This window comes from Schistocerca americana, chromosome 5 (assembly GCF_021461395.2).
Source record: "Schistocerca americana isolate TAMUIC-IGC-003095 chromosome 5, iqSchAmer2.1, whole genome shotgun sequence".
Lineage (NCBI taxonomy): Eukaryota > Metazoa > Arthropoda > Insecta > Orthoptera > Acrididae > Schistocerca > Schistocerca americana.
In genome coordinates this window covers 170,636,300-170,655,109 of record NC_060123.1, presented here as the reverse complement: position 1 = coordinate 170,655,109, position 18,810 = coordinate 170,636,300, and the positions used below count along the sequence as shown (strand labels likewise).

Below are 18,810 nucleotides of genomic sequence, written 5' to 3'. Positions count from 1 at the left end.
TTTCTGAATATCTCAGAGCTTTGTACTTCGTGTTTCAGCTGGCTCTTTGTCCTGAGAATAATTTGTGCGCAAGAAGTTTCATGGTGGGCAGCAAATTCAAGAACTTTATTACAAGTACTACAGCAATTTACTGATAAAATGTTGAGAGTAAAGTTTACTCTGACCATGGTCTGATTTTGTATCTCCAAGTTGCCTGGCGAGTGTTTATCAGAGAACCTCAACCCAACACACAGCCTAAAAAAACCCATGTGCACTCCCTAAGTAGTTTGCAAGCTGAGTAACTGCTTCCTTTGTGTAGTGCACCCCTGACCTATTGAAGTGAGTCGTGCAATTCTCTTCTCGATAATTCAGGCTCAGAAGTCTGCAGCCAAGACCGTCAGAGTGTCAGCGAAGCCTTTGGCTGGGACCCTTCACACAGCTCCAAACCAAAGAACACCTATCACCTCTGGCAACAACGCTGCAAGCTCTGCTTGCACCCTGTGTGTGTGGCTAGCGGCCTTGGCAACTCCACCAGCCACCTGTATGAACTGAGATTGGTCTAGAACCCACGCGACAGGCTCTGTTGGCGCCAACCAGCTGCACCTTGCAAATGACTGCATCCTGGATGCTCGATAGCCACAGGCAAGGTATACCGCACAGCTCGAATGAGGCCCTCGGCAGACATACTAAGTGCACATTGGCTCTCTTTCCCACCTCGAATGCTATCTGCCTCAGGGCTTTCATAACACACCAAACATTGTAGCTCCAGATAACTACTAAACCTCTCCTCCTGTGTGCCTGCTTGGACACACTGGAGGGGCATCCAACTGTCCTGGGCAAGGCCACACAGCCAGCCTCCACAATGGTCCTCTGCCTCGAGTGACATGAATACATTACCACCCTCTACTGATTCTCCTGTGAGGTTGGATCCACCGCGTCATGTACACTGGGAGATGCCTTGGCAGCAGAGCGCCTGGGGAAAACAAGCGACACCTGAGGTGTCTCATGCACCTTGCAGATTCTCCGTCACTACTACACCCCGAGGCAGTAGTCTGGACACGACTGACCACAGCAGAAAGCACATTCAGCTGTTTGTGAAACGCACAAGCTCCTACTGTGTCCGCGCGCGCGCGCACACACACACACACACACACACACACACACACACACACACACACACACACTACCCTTTCCAGTATTACTAAAATGTGCTACAGAGTGCCTAACAGCATTACAGTTACAAAAACACGAGAACAAGCCTCTTTAAGTGAGGAGAGAGAAAAGAGGGAAAAAAAACCCTCCATATAATTTAAGAAATATACTACTAAGAAGGCAGAGAAGAAGCTGGATATGTAACTTGCCCTTTCCAGAATTTTATCAAACAGCTGTAGGAGCCTGACAAAGTTTTACTCATGTATGTGTTAATGCTGAATCCGAGTGAGAATTACAGCTTGAAGGTAATACACACAAAGTACTTTAAAAAATCTAGTTGAAGACTACTCCTCACCGCTCACTCACTTTCCTCCCTCCTTAAGAATGGTGATGATTGGAAAACAATTCGTCTCCTGAGTGAAAGAATGTAATGTCAGGTAACTACAATTGAATATTATTATTAACTTAAGTGAGATGGCATTAACTATTTACAAAGTTGTAGTTGTTTCGAGGAAGAGGGAGGGTAGAATTTAGAAACAGAAAATAATGTTACCTCTAATTGTCTTGCATGGTGGTATTCAAGTGTTGAGGCAAAGTCCATAAACCACAGACCTTGCCAGTGGTGGGGATGTTTAAGTGCTTCAGCGATACAGATGGCTGTACCGTAGGTGCAACCACATTGGAGGGAGGGGGGTCTGTTGAGAGGCCAGACAAACGTGTGGCTCCTGAAGAGGGGCAGCAGCCTTTTCAGTGGTTGCACGGGCATCAGTCTGGATGATTGACTGATCTGACCAACCAAAACGGACTTGTTATGCCGGTGTTGCGGATGGCTGAAAGCAAGGGAAACTACAGCCGTAATTTTTCCAGAGGGCATGCAGCTTTACTGTATGGTCAAATGATGATGGTGTCCTCTTGGGTAAAATAGTCCCCCATTCAGATCTCCAGGCGGGGACTACTCAGATGACTTCCTTATCAGGAGTAAGAAAACTGGCGTTTATGGATAGGAACATGGGATGTCAGCTCCCTTGATCTGGCAGGTATGTTAGACAATTTAAAAAGGGGAATGAATAGGTTAAAGTTAGATATAGTGGGAAATAGTGAAGTTCGGTGACAGGAGGAACGAGACTTCTGGTCAGGTGAATACAGGGTTATAAATAGAAAATCAAATAGGGGTAATATAAGTTTAATAATGAATAAAAAAAATAGCATGGATAAGCTACTGCAAACAGCATAGTGAACGCATTATTGTAGCATAGACACGAAGCCCACACCTCCCACAGTGGTACAAGGTAATATGACAACTAGCTCTGCAGATGATGAAAAGATTGATGAAATGTATGATGAGATGAAAGAAATCATTCAGATAGTGAGGGGTGCGAAAATTTAATAGCCATGGTGAACTGGGATTCGATAGTAGGAAAAGGAAGAGAAGGAAAAGTAAATGAATATGGAATGGGGGGTAAGGAATGAAAGAGGAAGCGGCCTGGTAGAATTTTGCACAGAGCATACCTTAATATAGCATACACTTGGTTTAAAATCATGAAAGAAGGTTGTATACGTGGAAAAGGCCTGGAGACAATGGAAGATTTCAGATAGATTATATAATGGCAAGACAGAGATTTAGTAACTAGGTTTTAAATTTTAAGACATTTCCAGGGGCAGATGTGGACTCTTGACCACAATTTATTGTTTATAATCTGTAGATTGAAATTGAAGAAACTGCAAAAGGGTAGGAATTTAAGGAGATGGCACCTGGATAAACTGAAAGAAACAGAGGTTGTAGAGAGTTTCAGGGAGAGCGTTAGGAAACGATTGACAAGAACAGCAGAAAGAAATACAATGGAAGAAGAATGGGTAGATCTGAGTGATGAAATAGTGAACGTAGCAGAGGATCAAGTAGGTAAAAAGACGAGGGCTAGTAGAAATGCTTGGGTAACGGAAGAGATATTGATGAAAGGAGGAAATATAAAATGCAGTAAATGAAGCAGGCAAAAAGGAATACAAACTTCTCAAAAATGAGATCGACAGGAAGTGCAAAATGGCTTGTAAGGGTACGGCGGCATATATCACTAAGGATATAAATATCAAGAGCTTATATGGAAAACCAGTTCTACGCAAAGAAGGGAAAGCAGAAAGGTGGAGGGTATATATATATATATATAAGAGGATCTATACAAGGACGAAGTAGTAGAGGGCAATATTATGGAAATGGAAGAGGATGTACATGAAGATGAAATGGGAGATATGACACTGCGTGAAGAGTTTTGACAGAGCACTGAAAGACCTGAGATGAAACAAGGACCCAGGAGGAAACAACATTCCATTAGAACTACTGATAGTCTTGGGATATCTCATATGAGGTCTAAGCTACTGTCCGACAATGTCAATATTGACTCTTGAGCAAAAATGTTTGACCACCACTGCATTAAGGGTCGTTCCACATCAAATTGCTTAATTTTGGAACATTTCCTGCTTTAAAATAATGGCTTTCTATGAAATTTGATGTCAACATTTGTACATGCCCCCATAAACATCGGTAAAGTTTGGATGAACGTTATTCGTCTAAACAAAACTGGTCGAGATATGGCCATTTGTGTGACTACATGTGCAACTCGGCACAGAGCGAGCATGAATTTCTGGCGACTGAGCTGTTATATCTTAGGAAATATTTTGTTGAATGAAATGAAATTTGGCCACCTTGTACAACTTTATACATTCTCTTAATAACAATAATAATGAAAAGAATTACACGTGCCATATCCAGCCAGAAAATTTTAGACAAAATCGACTGAAAAAGTTTTAGATTTGGTTTCTTCTCTTATCAGGGACAAAGGGTACGATGAACATGAAACTTGGCATGCAGTAACCTAACAACACAAGGTTCTCAAATATAAAGTTTCATTTATGTACCACTTTCTAGCACAAAATTAATGAAGTGTTAAGTTTAAGGTCTTGTAAGAAGGGCAAAACTGTAGTATTTTTACCCGATTTTTACAAACCTTTCCAAATATGGCTCATTAGAAAGACTATACTTTTGACCACCGAAGTATGATTGTCCAACAATGGCTAATAATGCTAGATAATTTGAATCAAAGTTGGGAATGAAAATTCTTATATCTCTTAAACATATGCTGAACATGAAACTTAGTATGCAACAGGTTGGCTTGAGGCCCAATAAAGCAGTCCCATCAGCGGCTTGCCAGCCTTCCTCAGAGACAGGGACGAAAATTTTAACAGAAAAAATTGGTCAGTAGCACAAGGCAGTGCACATAAAAATTAATTCATCTATTTTCAACAATCTATATAGTTTTTGAAAAGATTATATTTGTGGAAAGGTGAAAATATCCCTATTCAACACTTCTTTTACAGATACCATTTTCTATTTAAGCTTCAAAACCAGTTTTATTCTAAACAATGTGTTTTAATCCATGGTGCAGGGAGGCCTTGATGAGTTGACATGGACTGACAAAGTTGTTTCCCTTTGACCATTTGTTCATCTCAAAGGTATCTTAAATATAAGTAAATAACTAATTAATAATAAATACATTTGAATATATTTTAATAAATGTAATTATTATATAAGTGATGAATTCCTTAGCCTTATGTTATCATGAACATTGCCTATAGAACGTGCAACTATGTCATCAACCACACTTTACGTGTAGAATTTTAACAACTCATTTTTGCACAAAATCAGACTATAATGAAAATTACATACCCTGTTATCAGTGCTTTCAGCATAGTGAACCTTGCATCATCCTGTAAAAGAAGCTTTCATAAATACATCTTTTTTAGGAACAAAAGCAAAGATCTTAACTTGAAAAAATAGTTTTCAATAACTACAATATATGAGGGCAGGCTGGAAAGTAATGCCTCCTAACTTTTTATGTGAAAACTCTTAAAGCATTTTAAATAAAACAAAGATTATTGACATTCTGTATCTCTATTATTCAAGTCTATATATTTATTTCTCAACACATTCACTCCTGCAACCAACACATTTCTCCCAACAAGACATCAGTTTGTTGATACCATCTCTCCTTCTATCGATTCATCACTATCAAAACAATGTGCTCGAAGATGTTCTTTAAATTTTGGGAACAGATGAAAATCGGACAGGGCCAATCAGAAACTGTTTGGAGGATGACTGATGATGGTGGATGCAAGGTGTCTGACAGTTGCAGATGTCTCATCATGTGTGTGACCTGGCATTGTCATGCTGAATGAGAGGGTGCTACATGTGTAGATGAACTCTTTGAATCCCAAACTCAATTAATTACATTGAGCATTCTTTCACACACTGACATAGTTAAGTTACACACTGCCACATTACATGGTAGAATTCTGAACCTCCAGCAGAAGATGGCTGCAAATATGTAGACATGAAGAATAAAGATGTAGTAATGTTCGTTTGATTTGAAGAGTTTTCACAAAAAATTTGAAGGCATTAATTTTCAGCATGTTCCCATATACAAATACGACAATGGAATTTCAAGGACTGAAATCATACAACAAAAGTTGAGAATATGGGTTGCATTAACATCAGTTAACTGACGACACTGTCAGACCTGGTGGTCTAGAGGTGAAGTGCATGCCCGGAAACAGAGGTCAGGGATCGAATCCCAGTTAGACCACAGAAAGTTTCAGTCTGGATTTAATTTGGCCTCCACCTTTGTCAGATGTAAGAGTTGTCAGGAATGATGTGTGGTTCATATTCCATGTTAAACTTAAGTCTATTTTCCCTGGTCGGATAACTGGGATAGTTCATGGGCATACAAGTCACTGAAGAGCAACTTGCACCTTATTAAATTAAAGGTCTAATACAATTTTTTTCTATTAAGTTGCTGTAAATGTCGAAAGGAAGTTAGGAGTATGGAAAGAGAGATGAAAAGGAAAGAAGAAGAGCAGAGAGATGAAAAGGAAAGAAGAAGAGCAGAGAGATGAAAAGGAAAGAAGAAGAGCAGAGAGATGAAAAGGAAAGAAGAAGAGCAGAGAGATGAAAAGGAAAGAAGAAGAGCAGAGAGATGAAAAGGAAAGAAGAAGAGCAGAGAGATGAAAAGGAAAGAAGAAGAGCAGTGAGAGGCATCTGAAAGTGAGAACCAGAGTTAACCATTTGCTGATGCATATGAAAGTATAGTAAGAAGTACAATAACAGCCAGTAAAGAATGGAAATCTCAAAAGGTGAGAGAGAAAGTTGCACTGTAAATTTAAAATGTAATTTGCTACAGGAAAAAGTGAGGAACGTAAGAAGAAAACGACACACTATAAATTGAGGAAAGTAAGTAAAAGGCAGGATGTGGGTACCAGCCTGTACACACCATGTGGTAAGTGGGGAACCACAAAAACACATCCAGGCTGGCTGGCTGACCAGCTCGTCATTAATCGAGGAAGCAGACACAATCCAGGTCATGATCGTCTCTCAACATCTGAGAAGTAGCACATTAACAAACTTAGCTACCCAGGTGGGTCCCAAAGAGGAGGAGGAAAGAAAGGGAAGATTTAGAGACACCATAATGAATTCTCTGTCTTATTTTTTCCGATTGTAGCTGAACAAACCACCTACAAACCACGGACCTTGCCTCAGCAGGATGGCTTGTGTGCGCCTCAATAATACAGATAGCCTTACCATAGGTGCAATCACATTGGAATGGTGACCGTTCAGATACCGGACAAATATGTGGTTCCTGCAGAGGGGCAGCAGCTTTTTCAATAATTACAGGTGCAACAGTCTGAATGACCTGGCCTTGTGATATTAGCCAACAGGACCTTGCTGTGCTGCTACAGCACACAGCTGAAAGCTAGGAGAAAGCAGTTGAATTGCAAAGCTCCTTTGTGGCACGAGTCAGTGGCAAGCAGGCAAAGAGAGTGCATCTTGTGAACTGAGTCAAGAAGAACTGCAAAATTACACAACATAGCCTTGGATACAGAAGTAATGTGGCTTACTATCCATGGCATGCTCTGGTTAGCTCTGTACTATGAAAAACATTTTATCCTTAGTCATTTACCTAGACAGGGTCCTATCCAAAGTGCTACAAGAAGACTGAGTATCATTTTACTGAACTGAAAAGCAGCTATCTTCTTTAACAAAAGTTAGCAAACTTTGTCGTGTTGTAAAGTACGTAATCATTTAGTGAGCACAAGTTTTAAACTACTCCACATAGTTTGTATAACTGAACAGTTAAAGTTTCATCAAAGTACAATTACAAAGAGAAGTTTTATAGTATTTAGTTCAAAGATTTTTTTCTATTGAAATAATAGCATTTGCAATTTCCTGTGTCCTGTAGTTACCAGTGTTTCACATTTTGTGTTGCACCTTCAAAGTGTTCGGCATCCAACTGCGCCTACTGATAGATTAGTTTCTGAGTCCCCATGCTAATAGTTGAGCAGAATAACAGCAATTAAGAATAAGAACTGGCTAACACACACACACACACACACACACACACACACACACACACACACACACACACACACGACTGCAGTCTCAGACAACTGTAGCCAGGCATTAATAATACTCCTGTGTAATTCTAGTCTAATTACAGTTACATTACTTGCTAAACTGTGCTACTGTCTGGTATCTTCTCAGCAAAACAATAGTTCAAGTGAAGTCAATGTCAATAGTTAACTTTCTCCACGAATCATGATAGTACTGGGTACAACTTTGCCTAATTAGGCTGGTGACACTCTTTATGTAATTACAGTGTACTTGATTGCTAATAGAACCTTGGTTCAATTCCAGTTTACCTTGTTACTCCTTTCTTTCAATAGAAATCTTCAGAGAAACAAATTAAGCCCAATGCTTTTCCATTAAACTCAGCCACAACCATAAAAATAAAAGTCATTTCACAGATGTAACATTATCCGCGTATTACTATTTTAATAGTATCTGGTAGTGTTATATAATTTTCTTGGTGTACCAGTACTGTATTATTTCACGTTCAGTTCTTTACTATGGCATTGTGCCATACGTGTCTTAAGATGAAAAATTGGATGCCTCTGTGGAAAAGACAAAAGAAGCCAAGTTTCTTTAGCAAACCAACAAAAATAACTTAATTGCTCTTCAGGACATTTAATATCTGTTTATAGTTTCCATTTTCTGATTTTATTTTAATTCCACATTATTAGTAATAAAGTATTAGTCTTCCATAATTATGTGACTTCTAATTCACTTGATAGCTTCCAGTTGCAGAAATCTGTTTTGTTTTCATTTGACGTGAGAGCTGTAAATGAACAGAAAACAGCAAAACTCACGAAACATTAACATTGGTTACGTAGAGACAACCCCTCCCCCACACCACTCTCTCTGCTCTGCGCATGTATGAATCTGGCAGCTTGGACCTGCTAGCATATGGCTGCTTGCTACTACTGCTGCTGCTTACGTAGCTAACAGCCACACTTCAAGTGGTGAGAAACTTAGCTAACAGCCACACTTCAAGTGGTGAGAAGTGGAAGGAGGTGTTGCTCATAAGCGACTCCAGCTCTGTGCATGCATGTGAGCACACTGGCAACTGATCGAACTACACTAACATAAACAGTTGTGATGTTACACTAACAGGGTTTACACGCGGACAAGGAAAAAAAATTCCCAGATTTTTCCCAGTTAAAAATACACTTTCTCCTGGATGAAAACACACTTTTCCTGTGTTATTAAGTGACCGTATATTTTCCCTTGGAACTGTAAAACTTATCAATCCTTTGAATGGTTATGTTTTTATACACGGGCATAAAATTTCCCAGCACTTAAAGAAACGAAACTCAGGGAAGGAAACTCCTTTTGGAAAGATTTTTGATGTGCAGCAACATGTACACTGCATATTTTCGTATTACGAAAGTATAAATTCCAATTCCACCAAACACCGCATGTTACTTTCCGAACCATTGTAATTGAGATTGCAATGCGCTTTTGCAAGCCAGTCATAGCTCATGTCACGTGATCCCGCCAGGCAATGATAGCGGATATTCAGACCACAGGACACGTGGTGTCATCTAATAGCAACACCACTGTTATGTAGCGCGGATACACAAACATGAAAAGTTACTGTTTTAAATTAATATCCATAGTTTTGCTACAAGAAAAGCAAAGCTTTCGCATATAATATTGGTGTCTAAGGTTAATAAGCTGCAAGAGAAGCTAAGCTTTCACATATAATGTTGATATTTTTTGCGCGTGTTACACTTTAAGATATATCACACAAATGTGCCAGTAAAATTTTTAGCAGAGTCCAGTGACTTGACCTCAAAGTTTTCCACAAATAAATTAGCTACCACAGAGGAGAGAGAACTTCCCGTAGCACTACATCAATTTGCTCATAATAACGACATGAAGGTCTGATCTTCTGGGTTCGAAATACTTCTAAAAATGGCTCGTCATCAAACGCTCTATTATTTAAGAAATTCATCGTACATTCTCGCACATAGTTCAACTTGCGTAAAAGGAAATTTACTTTGAAAGTAACACTTTTCAAACCACCATTCGCAATATTTTCCCGCAACCTGTTAGAAATAGGTTCGTTTCAGTGGTAATCAGAGAGTGCCAGATAACAGGCGCCACCGCACTTTGGCAGCTGCAATGATGCAGGAAGACCGTATGTTAGTACGTGTAAAACAATAAAAGATCTTACATTATGTCATAAAAGAAAGACATCAGAGGATACTCCAAGAGCATCGGAATGTCGTGAACCATACTAAAATGGCATACTTAAAGAGCACATTCGTATGTCCAGATTCACAATGAAGTAAGCCTAGACCTGATATTAAGCTTTTCAGTGTGGGTTTCGGGATGTAAATTTTCTTGCAGTTCCAGTACTGTATTAACTCACCTTTCTTTATTATGGCATAATGCCATACGTGCTAGAAGATGAAAACGTGCACTTGAAATGCAGCGAGCAGTTGAAATTAGCCAATAATGTGGAACTAAACACTGACTGCCTCAGGGTAAAAGATTAATAAAAACCAAATTTATTTAGCAAACCGACAAAAATAACTTCATTGTTCTACAAGGCAATTAATGCATCGCTGTCAGAAAAGTGGAAATAAAATAAAATCTGAAAGTAATAACGTATATTAGCCTAGCGTAATTATGTGAATGTATTTTAATTCACTTGATAGCTCGCGGCCTCAGAAATCCATTTTGTTTTCTTTTGACGCAAGAGCAGTAAACGAAGAGGAAACAGCAAAATCACTAAAGGTAAACACGGGTCACATGGAGACTACACACTTCCCCACTATAACTCTGGCTGCTCTGCGCATCAGCCTCCCCCGGATCTACAATATTTCCGAACCGCCACCCTCGCCCCTTCCCTCGAGCGTTTGAGATAAGACGTCAAAAATTAAAAAAAAAACGATTTTTCGAAAATTTGTTCATTTTGTGGCACACATCTTTCTGAAGAGTCTGATACATAAAACATATATGTCTGAGGAAACATAAGACATGCTATTTGGTCTTAAGTGTGCCAGAGTGCAGTGCCACCCCTCCTCACACAGCATTCTTCTATCGCACTCTCAGTATTTCGCTCCATGGATTTGAAACGTGTATATTTTGTACTGGATGCCATCAAACTATATTCACGACAGTGGAAATTAAAATGTCCTGTGGTGCCTCTCCTGCTCCCAGTCGCCCCATTTGACACCCTGCCCCTCTTTTTTTTTTTTTTTAAACAAAAAAAAAAAAAAAAAAAAAAAAAAAAAAAAAAAAAAAAAAAAATATCACACACACACACACACACACACCTCGCAATTAACATTGGATGGGATTGATGGGATTATTTGTAATAAAGAGAACAAGAACTCTTCAGAAAATTTGCACTCTTTATTGCCTGTTAGCTAATAACTTTGTTTTGGATGACATAAAATTAAATAAAGGAGACAAGAGACAAGTAATACAGTACACATTTCTTCAATCCTTAGCTCCTAGCATGTTTTCTGTCTAATCTTGCTACAGGTTTCATGACGTGCTTTCCTTTCTGTCACAGAATCTATTACCTCATCAAAGTTCATCAAATGTTCTTCTACATGAAAAATCGATATATTATTGTCTAATACTGCGTAAGCTCTTAATACAAATAGTAGCAAAGACTGGTGTGGTTTCTCGATCTGATTTCATCTGTTTTGTCACTGCCTGCTAAATAAAACAAAATAGGCTTTTCTAACACTGCAGAAATCTTAACACACACCAAATAAATGAGACACTTTTGGCACAAATGGTCATTTTTATAACACGACAGAATATAATTCACGAAGACAAACATAAAATGCCTATTAGGCCTACTACAAGCAAAAAGCTTTATGTCAGAAAATAGTTTCACATTTCATTCATACGCTCCAGTTTCTCAAGCATGAGATCGAAAAGCAGTAGTAGACAGAGATTTTTATATAAATTTGAAATCGTCATATTCTTTCCTAATTTGTGTGGTGTCCCCGTTTCTTCTCCTTCCTCATTCTAACAAACAATCTTGTCATGACTAATTCTGGAACTATTCCTGCGTTCGTCAAAATGTATTCACCGGTTAACTTCACTAACCCTGCCAGTATCACCGGTTTAGTTATACCTGATTATTCTCCGGTTAGGCATTGTTATGTTCGTACAAACCATTTTCCGCACTACTTCCAGAATAGAACTTAAGGGGCTGCTAGACCGGGACTGTACAACTGGCCCCTACTAGTGTTGCAATCTAGCCAAAAATTTTCTGACAAAATTTCATTTTCCTGGATACACCGAGAAATAATATGTAATCTTTCTTACCCGTTATTCCTGTTAGTTTTTTATTTCCACTCATAGTCTGAATCTATGAATTTCCCTAGTACTTATAACACTGATCATTCGCAAACCCAAACAATAACATAATCAGACAGCGAATGGCATTCACTCGTTCGTCTTTACTCCGCTCAGCTTATACAGCCCGGTCCCCTTTTGCCTGCAGGAAAGTTTATTTCTGGATATGACAAGGATTCCCCCGACAGACATCACGTACTCTATGCACGCGCTCAAAAATCAACTTATTGTTTTTTTTTACCATGGGACCAAACTACTTAATCTAACTTACGCTAAGGACATAGGTGCTTTGTGAGCAATGTTTTTTTCTGCTCAAGAACTAAAACAATAAATAATATTTGTTTTTTCTTGAGTTTCTACCAGATGAAAAAATTCCTGGATTTATCCAGATTTTCTAGTTTTCACAGGTGTATACACCCTGGCCTTATTCAGGTAGTTATAGGAGGGAAAAATTTAATTCTGATGGGGCCTGAAATTTAGTAGACAATGAGAAGTAATAGGATATGGACTGGGGGAAAGGAACAACAGAGGAAACCACCGGGTAGAATTTTGCACATAGCAAAACTTAATCATTGGAAACATTTGGTCATATGTGAAAAAGACATGGATACACCAGAAGGTTTCAGATGGATTATAACTGGCAATACAGATTTCAGAGTTGGATTTTAAACTGCAAGACCTTTATAAGGACAGATATAAACCATGACCACAATTTATTTCATATGAACTGTCAATTAAGACTGAATGAATTGCAAAAGAGTAGGAAATTAAGGAGTTCAAAGAACTGGAGGTCGTTCCAAATTTCAGAGGGAGCATTAGGGTTCATCAACTGATTGAAACTGAGGAAAGGAATAGAGTAAAAAGATGAATGGATAGCTCTGAGAGCTGAAATAGTGAAGGCAGCAAAGGGTCAAATAGATGAAAGCTTAGTAGAAATCCTTGGGCTTCACAGGAGATGCTGAATTTGATGGAAGGAGAAAATATAATAAAGCAGAAAATAAATAAAGCAAGCAAAAGGTAATACAGATGTCTAAAAAATGACTGACAAAAAATGCATAAATGGCTAAGCAAGAATGGCTAGGGGACAAGTCTAAGGCTACAGAAGCACGTAGAATGGCTATAGAAACTAGAAGCATCTATCTGAACATGAAGCACTCAGATGGAAAACCAGTGCCAATCACAGAAGGAAAAGCTGAAAAGAGTATATAGAGGGGCTGCACAATGGAAATGAACATTAAGGCAGTTAAGTTTTATATTTTACTTTAAGAAATCAAGCAATGGAAAATCCAAAATGGAATGCTACAATATTGTGAAAAGGAAATTTGCTATCAACCATTTAGAGGACATGCTGAGTTGCAGGTAGAGACAACAAAACGACTGTCACAAATAATAGCTTCTAGTCAGTAAGGCCTTAGTCAGAATTATACAGCATATTGTTACTTTCGGTTTGCTGCAAAATTTTTGAATATATTCTCAGTGCAAATATAAAATTTCCTTGAGACAGAAAAGCTTCTGTCCACGCATCAGCAAGGTTGCAGAAAGTATCAAACTTGCGAAACTCAGCTTGCCCTTTTTGTCACACAATGTATTGCAAGCTATGAAGAGCAACAGGGTAGATTCAGTATTTCCACACTTCCATAAAGCATTTGACGGCAACGGCCTTGCCGCAGTGGATACACCGGTTCCCGTGAGATCACCGAAGTTAAGCGCTGTCGGGCGTGGCCGGCACTTGGATGGGTGACCATCCAGCTGCCATGTGCTGTTGCCATTTTTCGGGGTGCAGTCAGGCTCGTGATGCCAATTGAGGAGCTACTCGACCGACTAGTAGCGGCTTCGGTCAAAGAAAACCATTATAACGACCGGGAGAGCGGTGTGCTGACCACACGTCCCTCCTATCCGCATCCTCAACCGAGGATGACACGGCGGTCGGATGGTCCCGATGGGCCACTTGTGGCCTGAAGACTGAGTGCTACTACTATAAAGCATTTGATATGGTGTGTCACTGCAGACTTTACAAAGGTATCAACACATGGAATAGTTCCAGATATGTGAGAGGCTCCAGGACTTCATAAGTAACATAATTGGGTACTGCTGGGAGTGCCCCAACAGGTTGGTAGCATACTGCTGCTGTCTGCTGATAATGCCATGGTGCATGGGAAGGTGGTGGTGAGTGACTGCAGGAGGATACAAGACGACTTGGATGAAGTTTCTAATTGGTGTGATGGGTGGCAGCTAGCTCAGGCCGGATTCCAGTCATGATGTTGGAGGCGTGCTTGCTTGTGTGTATGAATGGCGTATGTGTATCTTTTGCTCCATGTAGGTGTCTTAATTGAGCCTGTCTCGAGCTTAGTGTGTCTTATTTAAGGTAAGTAGGAATCTATCTTATCCTACATTGTAGATATTCCTACCTGGAGTTTCCAATGTTTGATTTCGTTAATGCTGACGAATAGGAAAAAGAAACCAGCAGTGTTTGGACACAGCTTAATAGCGTGCTGCTTGTACAGAGTCATGTCATGTAAATATCTGGGCATAATACTGCAAAGTAATATGAAATGGAACAAGCTCGTAAGGACTGTCATAGGAAAGGCAAATGGTTGACTTCTTCAGTGTATTGGGAGAGTTTTAGAAATATGTGATTCACCTGTAAAGGAGAAAGCATATAGGACACTAGTGTGACCTATTCTCGAGTACTGCTCAAGTATTTGTTATCTGCACCGAGTCTGACAAAATTAACACATCGAAGAACTTCCCAGGAGGGCTGTTACATTTGTTACCGGCAGGTTCAAACAATACACAAGTATTAAGGAGTTGCTTTAGGAACTCCAACGGGAATTCAGGGAGGGAAGGCAACATTATTTTTGAGGAATGCTATTGAGAAAATTTAGAGAACTGACCTTTGTAGCTGACTGCTGAGCGATTGTACTGCTGCCAGCATGCATTTCGCTTAAAGATAATGAAGAGAAATTAGGGCTCGTATGGAGGCATGTGGACAGTCATTTTTCACCTCACTATTTGTGGGGGAACAGGAAAGGAAATTACGAATAGTAGTACAGGTATCCCCCGCCACACACTGTGGACTGTGTATGCACATGCAGACTTAGACGTACACAGAAAGGGAGGACGACACAGGCGAAGACGAGATGGGAGATACAGTACTGTAGAAGAACTTGACAGTGCACTGAGACACACAAATCAAGGAGTACATACCATTTCATCAGAACAATTTATATGTTCAGGCAAGCCAGCTACAAGAGAACTATTCCACCTAGTGTTCGAGATGTATGAGATTGGCATATACCCCCAGACTTCAAGAATAATGCTACAATTTCAATTTAAAAAAAAGCAGGTGCTGACAGATATGAATATTACCTCATTATCAGTTAAGTAAGTAATGATTGCAAAATAATGACATGAGTTATTTACAGAACAATGGAAATATGGGAAGAAGTCAACTTCTGAAGGTCACCGAGTTCTGGAGACATGTAAGAACACCCTCGGCAATACTGGCCCTACAGATTATCTTAGGAGATACGTTAAGAAAAGACAAATCCACATTTACAGTATTTGTACACGAAAACAAAGCTTCTGACAAAGTTGATGGGAACACACTTTTTCAAGTCCTCAAGATAGCAGGGGTCAGAAATCATGTGACAGTTTTAAGAGTCTATGGGGCAAGAAAGGAAAGTAATAGTTAAAAAAGTGAGACAGGTTTGTAGCCTTTCCCGAATATTATTCAATCTGTTCACTAAGCAAGCAGTAAATGAAACTATAGAAAATTTAGAAAATGAGTTAAAAGCAGGGAGAAACAAAAAGTTTGACGCCTGCCAATGACTTAATCCTGTCAGAGTCAGCAAAGGACTTTGAACAGCAATTGAACAAAATGGACAGCGACTTAAGAGGAGGATTTAAGATAAACATCAACAAAAGCAAAAAAGAAAGTTAACTGAATGTAGCCAAATCAAATCAGGCGATACTTAGAGAATTAGATTAGGAAAAGAGACACTAAAGGGTGGTGGTGGTGGTGGTAATAGAGTTTTGCTATTTGGGCAGAAAAATAGTTCATGATGGCCGAGGTCATGAGGATATAAAAGATAAACTTGCAAAGGCAAGAAAAGTGCTTCTGAAGAGAAATTTGCTAACACAGAATATAGTTTAAGAGTTAGGAAGTATTTGCTGAAGGAATTTTTCTGGAGTATAGCCACGTACAGAAGCAAAATGTGGAATATCAACAGTTCACACAAGAAGAGAATCTGAACTTTGGAAATTCTGTTCTAGACAAGAATGCTGGAGATTAGATGGGTAGCTCATGTAACAAATGAGGATGAACTGAATGGAATTGGGGATGGGGCTGGGGAGGGAAGGGGGAGAAATTTGTGGCAAACATTGTCTAAAAGCCAGGATCGGTTGACAGAAATTGAGATATATATATAAGCATGTGCAATGGGTGTAGGTTGCAGCAATTACCTGGAGATGACAAGGCTTGCATAGGATAAAGTAGCATGGAGTGCCAGCAGAAGGCATTGTAGAAGAAGCTACCAACTGCACAAATGGACAGACTGGGAATGCGTACTTGCCGTTGCGTACCTTTTATGAGTCAAGGCATTTGTTAAATGTAAATAGCTACACTGTCAATGGTTCTTTTTCAGGCACTGTGCAGTCGATCACAAGCTCCCTTCACAATGAAACACACATTAATACCTTGTGTAAGTTTACCTCTGCCTTGGATAAAGGTAATTATTTCTTGTCGGAGTGCAATAACATCTTTGTATGTTTTACACTGACACCCACTCACTCACCGAATAATCACTAATTGCAGTAACCCAATGAAGAAGTTTCTGTGTTAGCAGGAAGCCATTTGTAGATGGAGTAAACTGAACTCCACCTCCAGATTTCACATTCAAATAAAACCGATACATGGGCATTATCAGAGCAGTTTCCTACTATTTACTTAATTGATAGTGCTCCCAATTACAAACTTGACTACAGAGAACAATGTAATTAGCAAGCACTATGCTGAAAACAAATTAAAATATTCACCTGTGGTTGAAGCCCACTTTTTGTCTGTGTGCACTTCCTAATATATAACCTACTGATCATCCAAGGGATCACACTTTGGTGTAACTTAAATATTCAGATTATAGTGGCCAGTAGTAACAAGAGTTATCAGTTCATCTGACAGGTGGCACAGCTGGTCTTCCCAGTACTAGTCAAGAAAATCTTCACTACTGGGTACCAAATTTGGCGCCTTCACATTTGTCACTATAACAGACTTCAATAGGAGGCTTCAGTCATAGCTCAGTAATGTGTTCGTCACAGCTGACGATGTCTGTCAGTTGCACCAATGAAATATTCCCCGTATTTCACAACATTTGATGTCAAACCCGAGCATCATTCCTGCAACTAGTCAGTCTGTAAAGCCTTAAGCAACACTTATTTTATAAATGTTATTTTGGTGATCGCGTGACAATTTAGAGGATGAACTGCCATTTCCATGCTCCCCAGAGAAACAATATCAGAAGACATAATTCAGTATTTCAGTCTACTCGACGTTCCTTTGTTTCGGTGCCAATATGGTCACTGGGTGATTGCTTAGATGGCACTGGTCTTTTTACTGATTTAACATAGGAACCAAACTGCTTAAGATTTTCTGTCATCAGTAGTAACATTTTACTTCTTAATTCACTGATGATCCACACATGGCTCCCCTGATGCTAATTTTAGTTTCATTGATGTCTGTTTTTCTACAAGACTTTGAATATGAAGTCTGTAGTGGAGCTCTATTTGCTTTCAGAGCAGCTTTCTCAGGTGCTGTTGAATCACAATGGGTCTTCTGCATCCATCATAACACTATCTACACCACCGGGGAAAAAAATTTGTGCATCCTTTTAAAGATTTCCAATTCACTCAAGATATATTGTTGCAACAGTGCACATCAAGTACACAAAAGATTACATTTACAGATAAATAGCACAAGCATTTCTCAGGTACCGACCCATAGTGAAACACCCATGGTGATACATCCATATTGGTACCTGGTGTAGCCTCCATGAGTGGCAATGCTGGTGCTGACTGGCATCTAGTCAATCGTACAGATGGCAAATACTGTCCTGGGATATGTTATGTCGTGCCTCTTTGGCCTGTTCACCTAATTCTGTAAGAATTGTTGGCTGACAAGTCATACAAGTCACTTCTGATTCCAGTACATCCCATATGCGCTCAATCAGAAACAAGTCCGGAGATTGTGCTGGCCAGGGAAGCTGCTGCACATCTTGCAGAGCATACTGAGTTTCGTGGACAGTCTATAGGCATGTGTTATGCTGTTGCAGGTGAGCATTACCCTCTTTTAAGAACAGAAAAAGGACAGGTGGAACATATTCTGCATGTACCAACTGCCGGTTAGCATCCCCCTCTAGAAACACTAAAGGTGAACAACAGTTGTAGCTTACTGCATCCCAAACCTGAAGGCCTGGGGTGGGCCAGTGTGTCTTGGATAAATACACTATCAGACAGTACTTACCACATCTACATTGCACACACAACCAACCATCACTTGCATGCAGGAAGAATCTGCTTTCATCACTGAAGACCACGGTGTGCCATTCCATCTTCCAAGTGATCCTCTGACAACGCCAGCTGAGCTGTGCATGTCGATGCTCTGGCACAAGGAAAAACAGGCTTGAGGTGAGCATGCCCATAGTCCCACTGCTAATGACCTGTATGCAACAATGTGTTGACATGTCTGGGCTCACTAGCTCTCTTGTCTGTGCTGTGGTAGCTGTACTATCTGCCATTGCTGCTCTCACAATACAACAATCCTGATGGGCACCTGTGCCACATGGAAGTCCAGAACTATGCCTTTGGGTGTGAGAACGTTCATGTGACCACTGATACCAGCATTGTTGGACAAC

General features: G+C 39.8%; 1 protein-coding gene and 1 pseudogene across 2 annotated transcripts in view; one reads left to right on the top strand and one right to left on the bottom strand.

The window, feature by feature from the left end:
• LOC124615469 (baculoviral IAP repeat-containing protein 6-like) overlaps positions 1-18,810 on the bottom strand; it is a 144,836-nt gene that overhangs the window by 45,505 nt on the left and 80,521 nt on the right. For both annotated transcript variants that reach the window (XM_047143382.1, XM_047143383.1), the window contains exon 4: positions 4,850-4,890. In XM_047143382.1, coding sequence (XP_046999338.1) covers positions 4,850-4,890 — 41 coding nt within the window. The remainder of the gene's footprint in view (positions 1-4,849; positions 4,891-18,810) is intronic.
• LOC124617089 lies at positions 13,554-13,670 on the top strand (annotated as a pseudogene).